Source organism: Salmo trutta, chromosome 36 (genome assembly GCF_901001165.1).
Source record: "Salmo trutta chromosome 36, fSalTru1.1, whole genome shotgun sequence".
Taxonomy (NCBI): domain Eukaryota; kingdom Metazoa; phylum Chordata; class Actinopteri; order Salmoniformes; family Salmonidae; genus Salmo; species Salmo trutta.
Genome location: NC_042992.1, coordinates 27963507 through 27976188, shown reverse-complemented (window position 1 = coordinate 27976188; position 12682 = coordinate 27963507). Strand labels below are relative to the sequence as shown.

Here is a 12682-nt window from a genome sequence, read left to right as displayed (position 1 = left end):
TAAAGTATTTGAAATTATGAGTGACAATGATGTTGATGAGAAGACTATGATGAAGAAGAAGATATTGATGGGGATTAATGAACCGATGTCTCGTTGACAGGGGAGTTCATTCGAGCATTATATGAGTCAGAGGAGAATTGTGAAGTGGATCCCATGCGCACTCCACCGTCTGTCCTCGCCGACCACCAAGCCAATCTCCGCATGTGCTGCGAGCTGGCACTCTGCAAGATTGTCAACTCTCATTGGTCAGAACTTCTTCCACATGACTATGCCATTGTACAAATTTGTCAGTAACATAGCATCCTTTCAAGTATGGTGGGGTGTTTGTCCCCCCCCCCAAAAAAAACATTTGCAATGGAAAATAAAGTGATATTCTGTCCTTCTGTCCTACCCTTTCATTCTAGTGTGTTTCCGCGGGAGCTGAAGGATGTCTTTGCCTCTTGGAGGGTCAGGTGTGCCGAGCGGGGAAGGGAGGACATCGCAGACCGCCTCATCAGCTCCTCCCTCTTTCTACGCTTTCTGTGTCCCGCCATCATGTCGCCCTCTCTCTTCAACCTCACCCAGGAGTACCCCGGAGAGCGGACATCCCGCACTCTTACCCTCATCGCCAAGGTGGTGCAGAACCTGGCCAGCTTCTCCAAGTCAGTCACTACTTTCCCTCCCATCCAGCCTTCCCTTTATTTTATCATTGTGTTTATTTTAGCCTTCCCTCCCATTCAGCCGTCACTTTCATTTACCATTAACTTTATTTTTAGCCTTTCCTCCTATGTACAATTTACTAACACATAGCCTTTCCTTTCTTTTAGCATTCTCTTACATTTAGCCTTTCTTTTAACATAACCTTTATTTTAGCCTTCCCTCACATTTAGCCACCCCTCACCTGTCCTGTACAAAATAACTGAATACATTTCCCCAATTTATTCAGTATGTCCACTACCAATCAATCCTCGATAAGTCATTATCTATGTCCTCGACCAGTTACTCTTCCAGGAACCAATCCATTCACTATTTCCACAACATTACAATGGGGTCATAAATGCTTATGCCTTGCTTAAATCTTACTATGCATTATAACTGCATCATAATACATTATATCAGTCAGCATGAAGTAAAGTATTACCAATTGTTTTTGTTCCTTTGGGAATGGTGAATGAAGAATTCATCCAACATGATTGCCCACAAACAAGATGATTGTGCACAAAAGTGACAGTAACAGCTTTTAATCTCACAAATGTTCAGAGGGTGGAGAAGTCTGTCTACACAGAAATTATTTGTTTTACCCATGTTCTTGTCACATTGTAGACAAGGATAAAGTATGAATAAATCAATTCTCCCCCTCACCATCACCTGTTTTTTGTACTGTATCCTTCCATCTCCTCACCTGCTCTTTCATTCTTTGCATTTTCACACTGTCTCTCTCCCCTCTCTTGTTATCTCTCCATACTCCGTTATCTCTATTTCTCTGTACTCTATACTATACACAGTGCCTTCGGAAAGTATTCAGACCCCTTGACTTTTTCCACATTTTGTTACGTTACAGCCATATTCTAAAATGGATTTTAAAAAAGCAGCAGATCTCCACACAATACCCCATAATGACAAAGCGAAAACTGTTTTTTAGAGGTTTTTTGCAAATGTATTAAAAGTAAAAAACAGAAATACCGTTTTTCAGCGGCAGGGACTAGTGGACTACTCAGAATCGAGGCAAAGATGAATGGAGCAAAGTACAGAGAGATCCTTGATGAAAACCTGCTCCAGAACACTCAGGACCTCAGACTGGGCATTCCAACAGGACAGCAACCCTAAGCACACAGCCAAGACAACACAGTAGTGGCTTTGGGACGAGTCTCTGAATGTCCTTGAGTTGCCCAGCCAGAGCCCGGACTTGAACCCGATCTAACATCTCTGGAGACCTGAAAATACCTGTGCAGCAACGCTCCCCATCAGACCTGACAGAGCCTGAGAGGATCTGCAGAGAAGAATGGGATAAACTCCCCAAATACAGGTGTGCCAAGCTTATAGCGTCATACACAATAAGACTCGAGGCTGTGTAAGGGTCTGAATACTTATGTAAATGTGATATTTCCAGGGGGTTTTCTTCATAAATTAGCAAACATTTCTAAAAACCCATTTTTGCTTTGTCATTATAAGTTATTGTGTGTAGATTGATGAATTAAAAAAAACGATTTAATACATTTTTGAATAAGGCTGTAACCTAAGAAATTGTGGAAAAAGTAAAGGGGTCTGAATACTTTCCGAAGGCACTGTATCTTGTCCCTTTCTCCCTCAATCTTTCACTGTCTGTGGGAACTTCTTTCTCTCTGTCCCAGTGTCTCTCTTCTTTCCCCTACTCTCTCTATATGCTCCCTCCACACTGCTGTCTTTTCTCCCCTCAGGTTTAGTGGCAAAGAGGATCACATGTGTTTCATGAATGAGTTTTTGGAGATGGAGTGGGGTTCCATGCAGCAATTCCTGTACGAGATCTCCAACATGGACACGGGGAGCAACGCCGGGGGCTTCGAGGGCTACATCGACCTGGGCAGGGAGCTGTCAGTGCTCCACAGCCTGCTGTGGGAAGTCATGGCCCAACTGAGCAAGGTAATGTGGAATGTAACCTCGTCCCCAGGCTATTGTGCACAGTGCATATAAGCCTGGGACATCAACGATTCAAAGTTGGCCTTAGTGGGAGTGACAATAGAATTCTATGAGATTGACCTTAATGAGTAAAGTATTTGTCTTCCATTAATTTAAGTGAATCACACGACTGTGAAGCGTGGTTCAAAATGGAACTTGCGGTGCGCACAAGACATGTAGGGTTAGGGGAAGGTGTTGTGGTAGATGATTGGTTGGTCGATTAAGCCGATGCCTACATTTCTCCCGTTCTTTCTGTATAATTGGATAACGAAGGCCAAATTTAACACGTTGGTCCACCAGACTCTTCGTGCATTTGGGTGGAAGTGTCTGGGAACGAGATTATTTGGAATGTGACCGTCTAGGTTCGAACCCTGGTCTTTTGCACACCACACACATGCTAAGCCAGCTAATCTGAAGCCTGGTCATAGTTTTCAGGTCTCAGGCAAAGTTAGTCATCACTAGGGATGCAATGGTAGTGGGCCCACGGTTCGATATGAATCGCGGTTTGTTGGCCACGGTACCGGTATCATTTAAGGTATCTTTATATTTAAGAAAAATGTTTAAACAATGAACTCTTTATTTGCCTATAGACAAATAAAACTTTCCATTCAGGCCTGGTTTCTGTCTCTACTGTATGAAATCAAGGGGAGAAAAACGTTCAAATGAAAAGTGCTTCTTAGCTTTGACAACCTGTAGCTCTTCATCTCCCAATCCAGTACATAATGAACCGTCACAGTGAGGTATCTGAGTTGCTCTGGAGGTCCAACTATCAGTGGAGAGATCTAGATAGGGTGTCTGTGTCAATTCCTTTTCAATTTCTCTCTGTGATGTTTCATAGAGTTTGGGAATTACTTTGCTGCTGAAATGTGTGCCGGAGGGAACATTGTAACGCGGTTAAATTTTTTTCATCAGGTGACGAAATCCCGAGTCAGTAACCACCGAATAGGGCTCAAATCTTTGGCTATGAATACTCCCACTGCTTTTGTTATTTCTTTGTTTTAATTAATTTATCGCGAATTGTTGTTGGAAGGCAGCAGCGAGAGATTGTTGTGTTTTCGCTAACGAGTGGACACTCCTTGCTCCAGCTCCACCTGCAAGGGATACGGCCGAGTGATGGCGACATAAATGACACATCATGTTAGATGTGTTTCCACTCGAGTAGCCGACAGTGGCAAAGCAATGCTTGCAGACTGTACTTTGTTTATGGTCTTCTTACCCTCTTCATCGTATTGAACGCTGAATCCAAAATGTTCACACACAGCGGATTTGAAAGACGTCGGTGCCTCTTCAAATTCAAATCCAAATTCAAACAACAGAAATCTCATAATTAAAATTCCTCAAACATACAAGTATTATACACCATTTTAAAGATAAACTTCTTGTTAATCCAACCACAGTGTCCGATTTCAAAAAGGCTTTACGGCGAAAGCATACCATGCGATTATGTTAGGTCAGCGCCTAGTCACAAAAAAACATACAGTCATTTTCCAGCCAAAGAGAGGAGTCATAAAAAGCAGAAATAGAGATAAAATTAATCACTAACCTTTGATGATCTTCATCAGATGGTACTCATAGGACTTCATGTTACACAATACATGTATGTTTTGTTCGATAAAGTTCATATTTATATCCAAAAATCTGAGTTTACATTGGCGCGTTATGTTCAGTAATGTTTTGCCTCAAACATCCGGTGAATTTGCAGAGAGCCACATCAATTTACAGAAATACTCATCATAAACTTTGATGAAAGATACAAGTGTTATACAAGGATTAAAAATAAACTTCTCCTTAATGCAACCGCTGTGTCAGATTTAAAAAAAGCTTTACGGCGAAAGCACACCATGCGATAATCTGAGTACAGTGCTCAGCCACCAAAACAAGCCATACAGATACCCGCCATGTTGTGGAGTCAACAAAAGTCAGAAATAGCGTTATAAATATTCACTTACCTTTGATTATCTTCATCGGAATGCACTCCCAGGAATCCCAGTTCCACAATAAATGTTTATTTTGTTCGATAAAGTTCATCTTTATGTCCAAATACCTCCTTTTTGTTTGCGCGTTTAGTTCACAAATCCAAATGCACAAAGTGCGGGCACTAAGTCCAGACGAAAAGTCAAAAAAGTTCCATTAAAGTTTGTAGAAACATGTCAAACGATGTATATAATCAATCTTTAGGATGTTTTTATCATAAATCTTCAATAATATTCCAACCGGACAATTCCGTTGTCATTAGAAAGGAAAGGGAACGGAGCTCACGCTCACGGCCGCGCACGATAAACAACTCATGGCTTTCAGCTGAGCCACTTACTGTGAGTGGTCTTATTCTCTCCCCTTTCACAATAGAAGCCTGAAACACTGTTGACATCTAGTGGAAGCCTTAGGAAGTGCAATCTGACCCCATTTACACTGGATATTGGATAGGCAATCACTTGAAAAACTACAAACCTCAGATTTCCCATTTCCTGGTTGGATTTTTCTCAGGTTTTTGCCTGCCATGTGAGTTCTGTTATACTCACAGACATCATTCAAACAGTTTTGGAAACGTCAGAGTGTTTTCTATCCAAGTCTACTAATAATATGCATATCCTTGCTTCTGGGCCTGAGTGGCAAGCAGTTTACTCTGGGCACGCTTTTCATCCGGATGTGAAAATACTGCCCCCTAGCCCAAAGAGGTTAAGGGGGAAGGGGTTGCAGTCACTACATTTTGAGGCATTGCTGTGGAGTAGTTTGTCAGCCCTCAGGAGCCCCCTAACAGCCACAACCTGCACGTCTGGTTCTGTGTATCTGAATGTACAACGTCCGTGTAGTCTGCAGTACAATAAGCAAGTTTTGGAAATTATAGGAAAAGGACAGGCATACCATAATTCCGCGGGGCGTACCGAATGGTTCGATAACATACTGTGTACCGTTGCATCTCTAGTCATCACCCATGCCATTACATAAAGAAAATACTGTCGCTCCATCACTTTTCAAAAAACGCACATGAACCAAAGAGCAAAAGGAAAATTAGGACACAGGAAGTTAACTTAAAAATACTTATTTATTTTTAAAAACAACATGTTTTGGTATATACTGTACCCTTCCTTGGGATATTGCATCCTAAGTGCATTGGTTTTGATAATAACAAAACATTTTTTAGGACAAATTCCATTGTCCTCCAAGAGTTGCTGAATATTTTCCCATCTCCAGCTGATCAAGGTAACAGCAATGCTACACCTGGCCCCAAAAATGTCACGGCTTGAGCCACGACTAATTACACTCCTGCTGTTGTCAATGCTGCCCACTACACTGGCAGCATGAGGAGGAGCATGGCAGCAGCAAGGCATAAGGCATGCCTTTTATCATTAAAAAAACATGTTTTTAGCTATTTTCTGCTATTTTTGCATCTTTGAAGTATAAAAATAAATATCAAGTGGCTGTACTACAGATATAATACGCTTTTCTTCTGCTGATATACCTCCTGCTACTGGTTTCCCTCCGCCACCCCTTTACGCCTCTTCTCTCACCACCTCTTGGCTGAAATCCATTTGTATTTTCACTCTCTCCACTACTGCTGTTCACTTGGCTGAATTCCATTTATATTTTGGCTCCCTCCTCTCTGTTCACTTTAAAATGGTAGAATCCATTTTAGAGAGAGAATGCAAATGATGTGGAGCACTGGTAAGTATTTTTTTTATTTTTTATTTCACCTTTATTTAACCAGGTAGGCAAGTTGAGAACAAGTTCTCATTTACAATTGCGACCTGGCCAAGATAAAGCAAAGCAGTTCGACAACATACAAAAACACAGAGTTACACATGGAGTAAAACAACATACAATCAATGATGCAGTAGAAAAAAATAAGACTATATACAATGTGAGCAAATGATGTGAGATAATGGAGGTAAAGGCAAAAAAATGCCATGGTGGCAAAGTAAATAAAGTATGGCAAGAAAAAACACTGGAATGGTAGATTTGTAGTTTGAAGAAAGTTAAAAGTTAAAATATAAATAATATAGTGCAAAGGAGCAAAATAAATAAAATAAATAAATACAGTAGGGGAAAAGGTAGTAGTTTGGACTCAATTATAGATGGGCTATGTACAGGTGCAGAGATCTGTGAGCTGCTCTGACAGCTGGTGCTTAAAGCTAGTGAGGGAGATAAGTGTTTCCAGTTTTAGAGATTTTTGTAGTTCGTTCCAATCATTGGCAGCTGAGAACTGGAAGGAGAGATGACCAAAGGAGGAGTTGGCTTTAGGGGTGACCAGAGAGATATACCTGCTGGAGCGCGTGCTACAGGTGGGTGCTGCTATGGTGACCAGTGAGCGGAGATAAGGGGGGACTTTACCTAAGTATAATATAAGTGAAACTGAAAGGGGTGTGAACGAGGGGAAGGGGAAATCACTTTTAATTGTCTGAGAACACAAAACAGGTGATAGCAATATGGTTGACATCTGCTTTTGCCTGCTCAGTTCCTTCACCTCAGTGTAGATGAATGAGAGGAAAAGAAGCCACTCTAGACTATTGAAATGTAGCCAGTCTCTCCATGACCCCTGTATCCCAATTCTCTGTTCTTTCTCCAGAGATTTGCATGTATGCACTCCTCCCCAATCATTTATAAGCATTGAAATTGGTGGAGGCATGGGCTAGATCAGGGTTCTGGAGGGCTGGTAGTTAATTGCACCTACCTGGTGTCCCAAGTCTGAATCAGTCCCCAATTAGAAGGAAAGGATGAAAAGCAGGTGTTTTGGCCCTCCAAGACCGGAAATGAATAGCCCTGCGCTAGATAGAGGTTCCACCACATTTCTTATAACCCTATTTTCCTTTTAAATACACGAATGGAAGTGAATGAGTGCACCCTTCGCGAGAAAGGACACAATTGGGGATAAACTGTCCAATCTTTTCATTGTACTTTGTCTCCCAGGATGCTATTCTGAAGCTTGGCCCCTTGCCACGTCTGCTGAATGACATCAGTGTAGCCTTGAGGAACCCCCAGCTCCACCGGCAGGCCAGCCACCAGCCAGACAGACAGCAGGACAGGCTCATCACACGGCCTTCCTTCAATCGCATGGTATCATCTGATTTCCAGAGCCTCATGATGCGGGATCTCAACAGGTAACTGCTCCAAGCTTAAAGGCACAATCTGTGTAAGATTGGCCATTTCAATTGATACGTATTGATTATTGAAGAATGTAAATTATGAATGCTTCATTCATTTAGTACTGTTTCACCCTTATCATAATCCAACAGCTATTATTGTACAATTTCATTGTTGTCATTTGAGTCTTTGTAAACAAACAATGTTGACGCAAAGAGGAGTGAGGTGTGAGCCTAAAATATACACTATAGCTTTCAAATACAGCCCCTGACAATGGTAATAATGATAGATAATGGTGATGATCCTCCTCCAGCTCAATAGACATCTCCCGTCTCCCCTCCCCAACCTCGGGATTATCTGGGGGTGGGGTCCTCTCGTCTCACGTCAGCATGGGAAGCTTTGCGGAACGAGACCCCCGCGGTTCAAAGGACGTTTTCTACGTGACCCGTCCCCCTTTGGCTCGGTCCAGCCCTGCATACTGCACCAGCAGTTCTGACATCACTGAGCCAGACCCAAAGGTAAACTCCAATGCAATGATTTATTGCCACTAGCAGCCATTAATGAATTGACTACCAACAACATTGAGTTGGACACATACAGTATATTACAACTCCTAATATACCTCACAATTTAGTTATGAATTATCCCAATCACTAAATAGTGAACATTTTTGGGTCATAAGGGATAATAGGTTATTCCAGTTGACAGGTTATGTTTTCTCTCTTAGGTCCTCAGTGTGAACAAAAGCGTGTCCATGATGGACCTGCAGGACTCACGCATGAACAGCATCTCCAACCTCCATTCGGTGGGTGATATGCTCAACTCCTCCCAGGCCTCCATTGCAGGCCTGGGCCACAGTTTCGGGAACCTGGGAGGCCCGCTTCGCATGGGAGGCCACATGTCCACCGGTGGCTCGGGGGGCTCTGGTTTGAGGCTGAGCCAGATGGGGGGACCCCTCCACCAAATGGGGGGTCCCACCGACTCTCTCTCCCAGCAACAGCAGCATGCGGCGGCTGCCATGCACTTCCCCCTCTCCTTCCAGAACCCCCTCTTCCATCTGGCTGCCGACGGCCCTCGGGGTCAGCCTCACAGTCGTCCTCAAGCCCAGCCGCCTCCCCCTCCGCTCCTGCTGGCCCCAGAGCTTGACAATGCCCACCACCAACAGGGCTACATGCGGGCTTTCGGCCACGGCGGCTTCTCGCGCAGCGAGGATCTGTCGGCCCTGCGGCCACAGAGCAGTCTGGTGCAGCCCAGTATTGTCCACTCGCACAGCTACAGTGACGACTACACGCGGCAGAACCAGAACGCTGAATACGCCCGGCGCCAGCTTTCGCTGCAAGTGCAGGTCTGTATTCCAGGAAAATCATTTAATTTAAATATAACTTCATTCGTTTCCGGTAGCAGCATTTCAGATGACACTGTCAGTGCACGATAACAAGAATACATCTCTTCATACTAAACATACGCCACACAATGTATGTAACATCTTATGTAGACATTACATTTGGCAATCAGTCTGTTGCAGTGATAAACCCAATCATGGATTTACATTGATATTTCATAGAATTTCTAAATAAATGTATAAGAATGAAGTCACCCAGTAGTCACTTTTTAGAGGCATTGATAGTGAAATGTATCAGCCTATTGTTTGTAGTGATGCACCAATATGAAATTTTTTGGCCGATACTGATATCCGATATTTTCCTTGCCAAAATAAAAACCCTGATACCGATAAGCGATATTTAAAATTTTAGCGGCCTTTTAAGCATTCTAGTACAGGTAAATAGTTAACACACACATGGAAGCAGTGGTCTAAGGCACTGCATCTCAGTGCAAGAGGCGCCACTACAGTCCCTGGTTCGAATCCAGGCTGTATCACATCCGGCCGTGATTGGGAGTCCCATAGGGCGGTGCACAATTGGCCCAGCGTTGTCCGGGCCAGCATTGTAAATAAGAATTTGTTCTTAACTGGATTGCCTAGTTAAATAAAGGTAAAATAAAAAACGAAATTACTGAAACAGATGTCGTTTTGCTATGTTTTTGGGGAAGTCCATTATTTGCATCCATGAGCTAGCTAGCTTTTTTATGACCAGCAGTGTAGGTGCGCGAGACAACTTTACCAGCATCATAGCATACGTATCGATGAATCGTTGTGACATATGAAATACAAGTGATAGTGTAATCAATGTGTAATAATTACGTAAAAAATGTATGAACCTGCATTCATATTCAGGTCCTGATTGGTCAACAAGCTTATTTGACACATCAAATAGTGTTATTTGACATGCAAAGACCCAAACGGCATTCCATAGAAATCCTGGTTGAGAATGAAACGACTGAACAAATGAACAATGAAACAACACAGCAAGTAAGTGAAAGAAATAGGTTTTAATTATGTTTTACTGGTAATGGATGTAAATGCCAACAAAATAACTTTTTGGTCAGTGTGGTGTGTGTGTGTGTGTAACCTTTATTTAACTAGGCAAGTCAGTTAAGAACAAATTCTTATTTACAATGACAGCCTACCAAAAGGCAAAAGACCTCCTGCAGGGACGGGGGCTGGGTTTAAAAATAAATAACATATAAATATAGGACAAAACACACATCACGACAAGAGAGACAGCACAACACTACATAAAGAGAGATCTAAGACAACAACATAGCAAGGCAGCAACACATGACAACACAGTATGGTAGCAACACAACATGACAACAACACAATAGCAAAACAACATGGTATTAGCACAAAACATGGTACAAAAATTATTGGGCACAGAGAACAGCACAAAGGGCAAGAAGGTAGAGACAACAATACATCACGCAAAGCAGCCACAACTGTCAGTAAGAGTGTCCATGATTGAGTCTTTGAATGAAGAGATTGACATAAAACTGGCCAGTTTGAGTGTTTGTTGCAGCTCGTTCCAGTTGCTAGCTGCAGCTAACTGAAAAGACGAGCGACCCAGGGATGTGTGTGCTTTGGGGACCTTTAACAGAATATGACTGGCAGAACGAGTGTTGTATGTGGAGGATGAAGGTTGCAGTAGATATCTCAAATAGGGGGGAGTGAGGCCTAAGAGGGTTTTATAAATAAGCATCAACCAGTGGAATTGCGATGGGTATACAGAGATGACCAGTTTACAGAGGAGTATAGAGTGCAGTGATGTGTCCTATAAGGAGCATTGGTGGCAAATCTGATGGCCGAATGGTAAAGAACATCTAGCCGCTTAAGAGCACCCTTACCTGCTGATCTATACATTTTGTCTCCGTAATCTAGCATGGGTAGGATGCTCATCTGAATCAGGGTTAGTTTGGCAGCTGGGGTGAAAGAGGAGCAATTACGATAGAGGAAACCAAGTCTAGATTTAACTTTAGCCTGCAGCTTTGATATGTGCTGAGAGAAGGACAGTGTACTGTCTAGCCATACTCCCAAGTACTTGTATGAGGTGATTACCTCGAGCTCTAAAGCCTGAGGTAGTATACACACCTGTGGGGAGAGGGGCATTCTTCTTAACAAACCACATTACCTTTGTTTTGGAGGTGTTCAGAACAAGGTTAAGGATAGAGAAAGCTTGTTGGGCACTAAGAAAGCTTTGTTGTGGAGCATTTAACACAAAATCCGGGGAGGGGCCAGCTGAAAATAAGACTGTATCATCTGCATATAAATGGATGAGAGAGCTTCCTACTGCCTGAGCTATGATGTTGATGTAAATTGAGAAGAGTGTGGGGCCTAGGGGTACTCCCTTGGTGACAGGCAGTGGCTGAGACAGCAGATTTTCTGACTTTATACACTGCACTATTTGAGAGAGGTAGTTAGCAAACCAGGCCAAAGACACCCTCAGAGACACCAATACTCCTTAGCCGGCCCACAAGAATGGAATGGTCTACTGTATCAAAAGCTTTGGCCAAGTCAGTAAAAATAGCAGCACAACATTGCTTAGAATCAAGGGCAATGGTGACATCATTGAGGACCTTTAATGTTTCAGTGACACATCCATAACCTGAGTGGTTTTCCAGAACTTCTTGGGGTTAGAACCACAGAGAGAGAACTGCTCCTTAAAGTAACTAACTTTGGCCTTCCGGATAGCCTGAGTGCACTTATTTTTCATTTGCCTGAACGAGAGCCAGTCAGCCTGAGTATGCATGTGTCGAGCATTTTGCCAAATGCAATTCTTGAGGTGGAGTAACTCTGCTTGATCACGGTCGAACCAGGGGCTGAACCTGGTTTTAATTCTCATTTTCTTTATGGGGGCGTGTTTGTTAACAATACCACTGAAAATATCAAAAAAGAAGGTCCAAGTGTCTTCGACAGAGGGGATCAAGCTGATTCTATACCAGTTTACAGAGGCCAGTTCATGAAGGAAGGCTTGCTCATTAATGTTTTTTAGCAATCGTCTATGACAAATCAGGACAGGTTGTTTCACTGAGCAGCCATTACAAACACAGGCTGTAAAACAGTGATCACTAAGGTCATTTGCGAGGATAACATCAAGAAGAGTAGCCTTTCCTGGGTGTTTGGAGTTATACCTTGTGGGATTGGTAATAATCTGAGGAAGATTTAGGGATGACATAGCTAGGTGACATCATCTAAAATAACCCTAATTTATAAGACAGTTCTTATTTGATTAATGGTGGTCGGACCCATCTATGTGAAGCTAGCCACAATAAGAATTAACCACAATAGTGGACTTTGCGGTTAGCCTTCAAAATAAATGTACGGCATTATTCTACTATTTGTATTAATTTACTTCACTGTCAATTACATTATATTTTGAAGGCCAACCGCAAAATCCACTATTGTGCCTAATCCTTATTGTGGCTAGCTTCACAACACATAACCCGGTCCATTTGAGCCAAACTAGCCAGATGAAGCTAGCTGGCTGCTTATAATGTTGGCTTTGGGCAACAGGGTTAAGTAGCTGGCTAGCTATCTATTTTCATGAACTGAAGTTCAATTTCAATAGGCAAACAT

The 12682-nt window shown here is 42.6% G+C and overlaps 1 protein-coding gene across 8 annotated transcripts in view; it reads left to right on the top strand.

Annotated features, from left to right (window-relative positions):
* Nucleotides 1-12682, top strand: part of LOC115175774 (ras/Rap GTPase-activating protein SynGAP) — a 110963-nt gene that overhangs the window by 81162 nt on the left and 17119 nt on the right. For all 8 annotated transcript variants that reach the window (XM_029735259.1, XM_029735261.1, XM_029735263.1 and 5 more), the window contains 6 exons: nt 101-245; nt 405-641; nt 2397-2598; nt 7540-7730; nt 8027-8231; nt 8441-9058. In XM_029735259.1, coding sequence (XP_029591119.1) covers nt 101-245; nt 405-641; nt 2397-2598; nt 7540-7730; nt 8027-8231; nt 8441-9058 — 1598 coding nt within the window. The remainder of the gene's footprint in view (nt 1-100; nt 246-404; nt 642-2396; nt 2599-7539; nt 7731-8026; nt 8232-8440; nt 9059-12682) is intronic.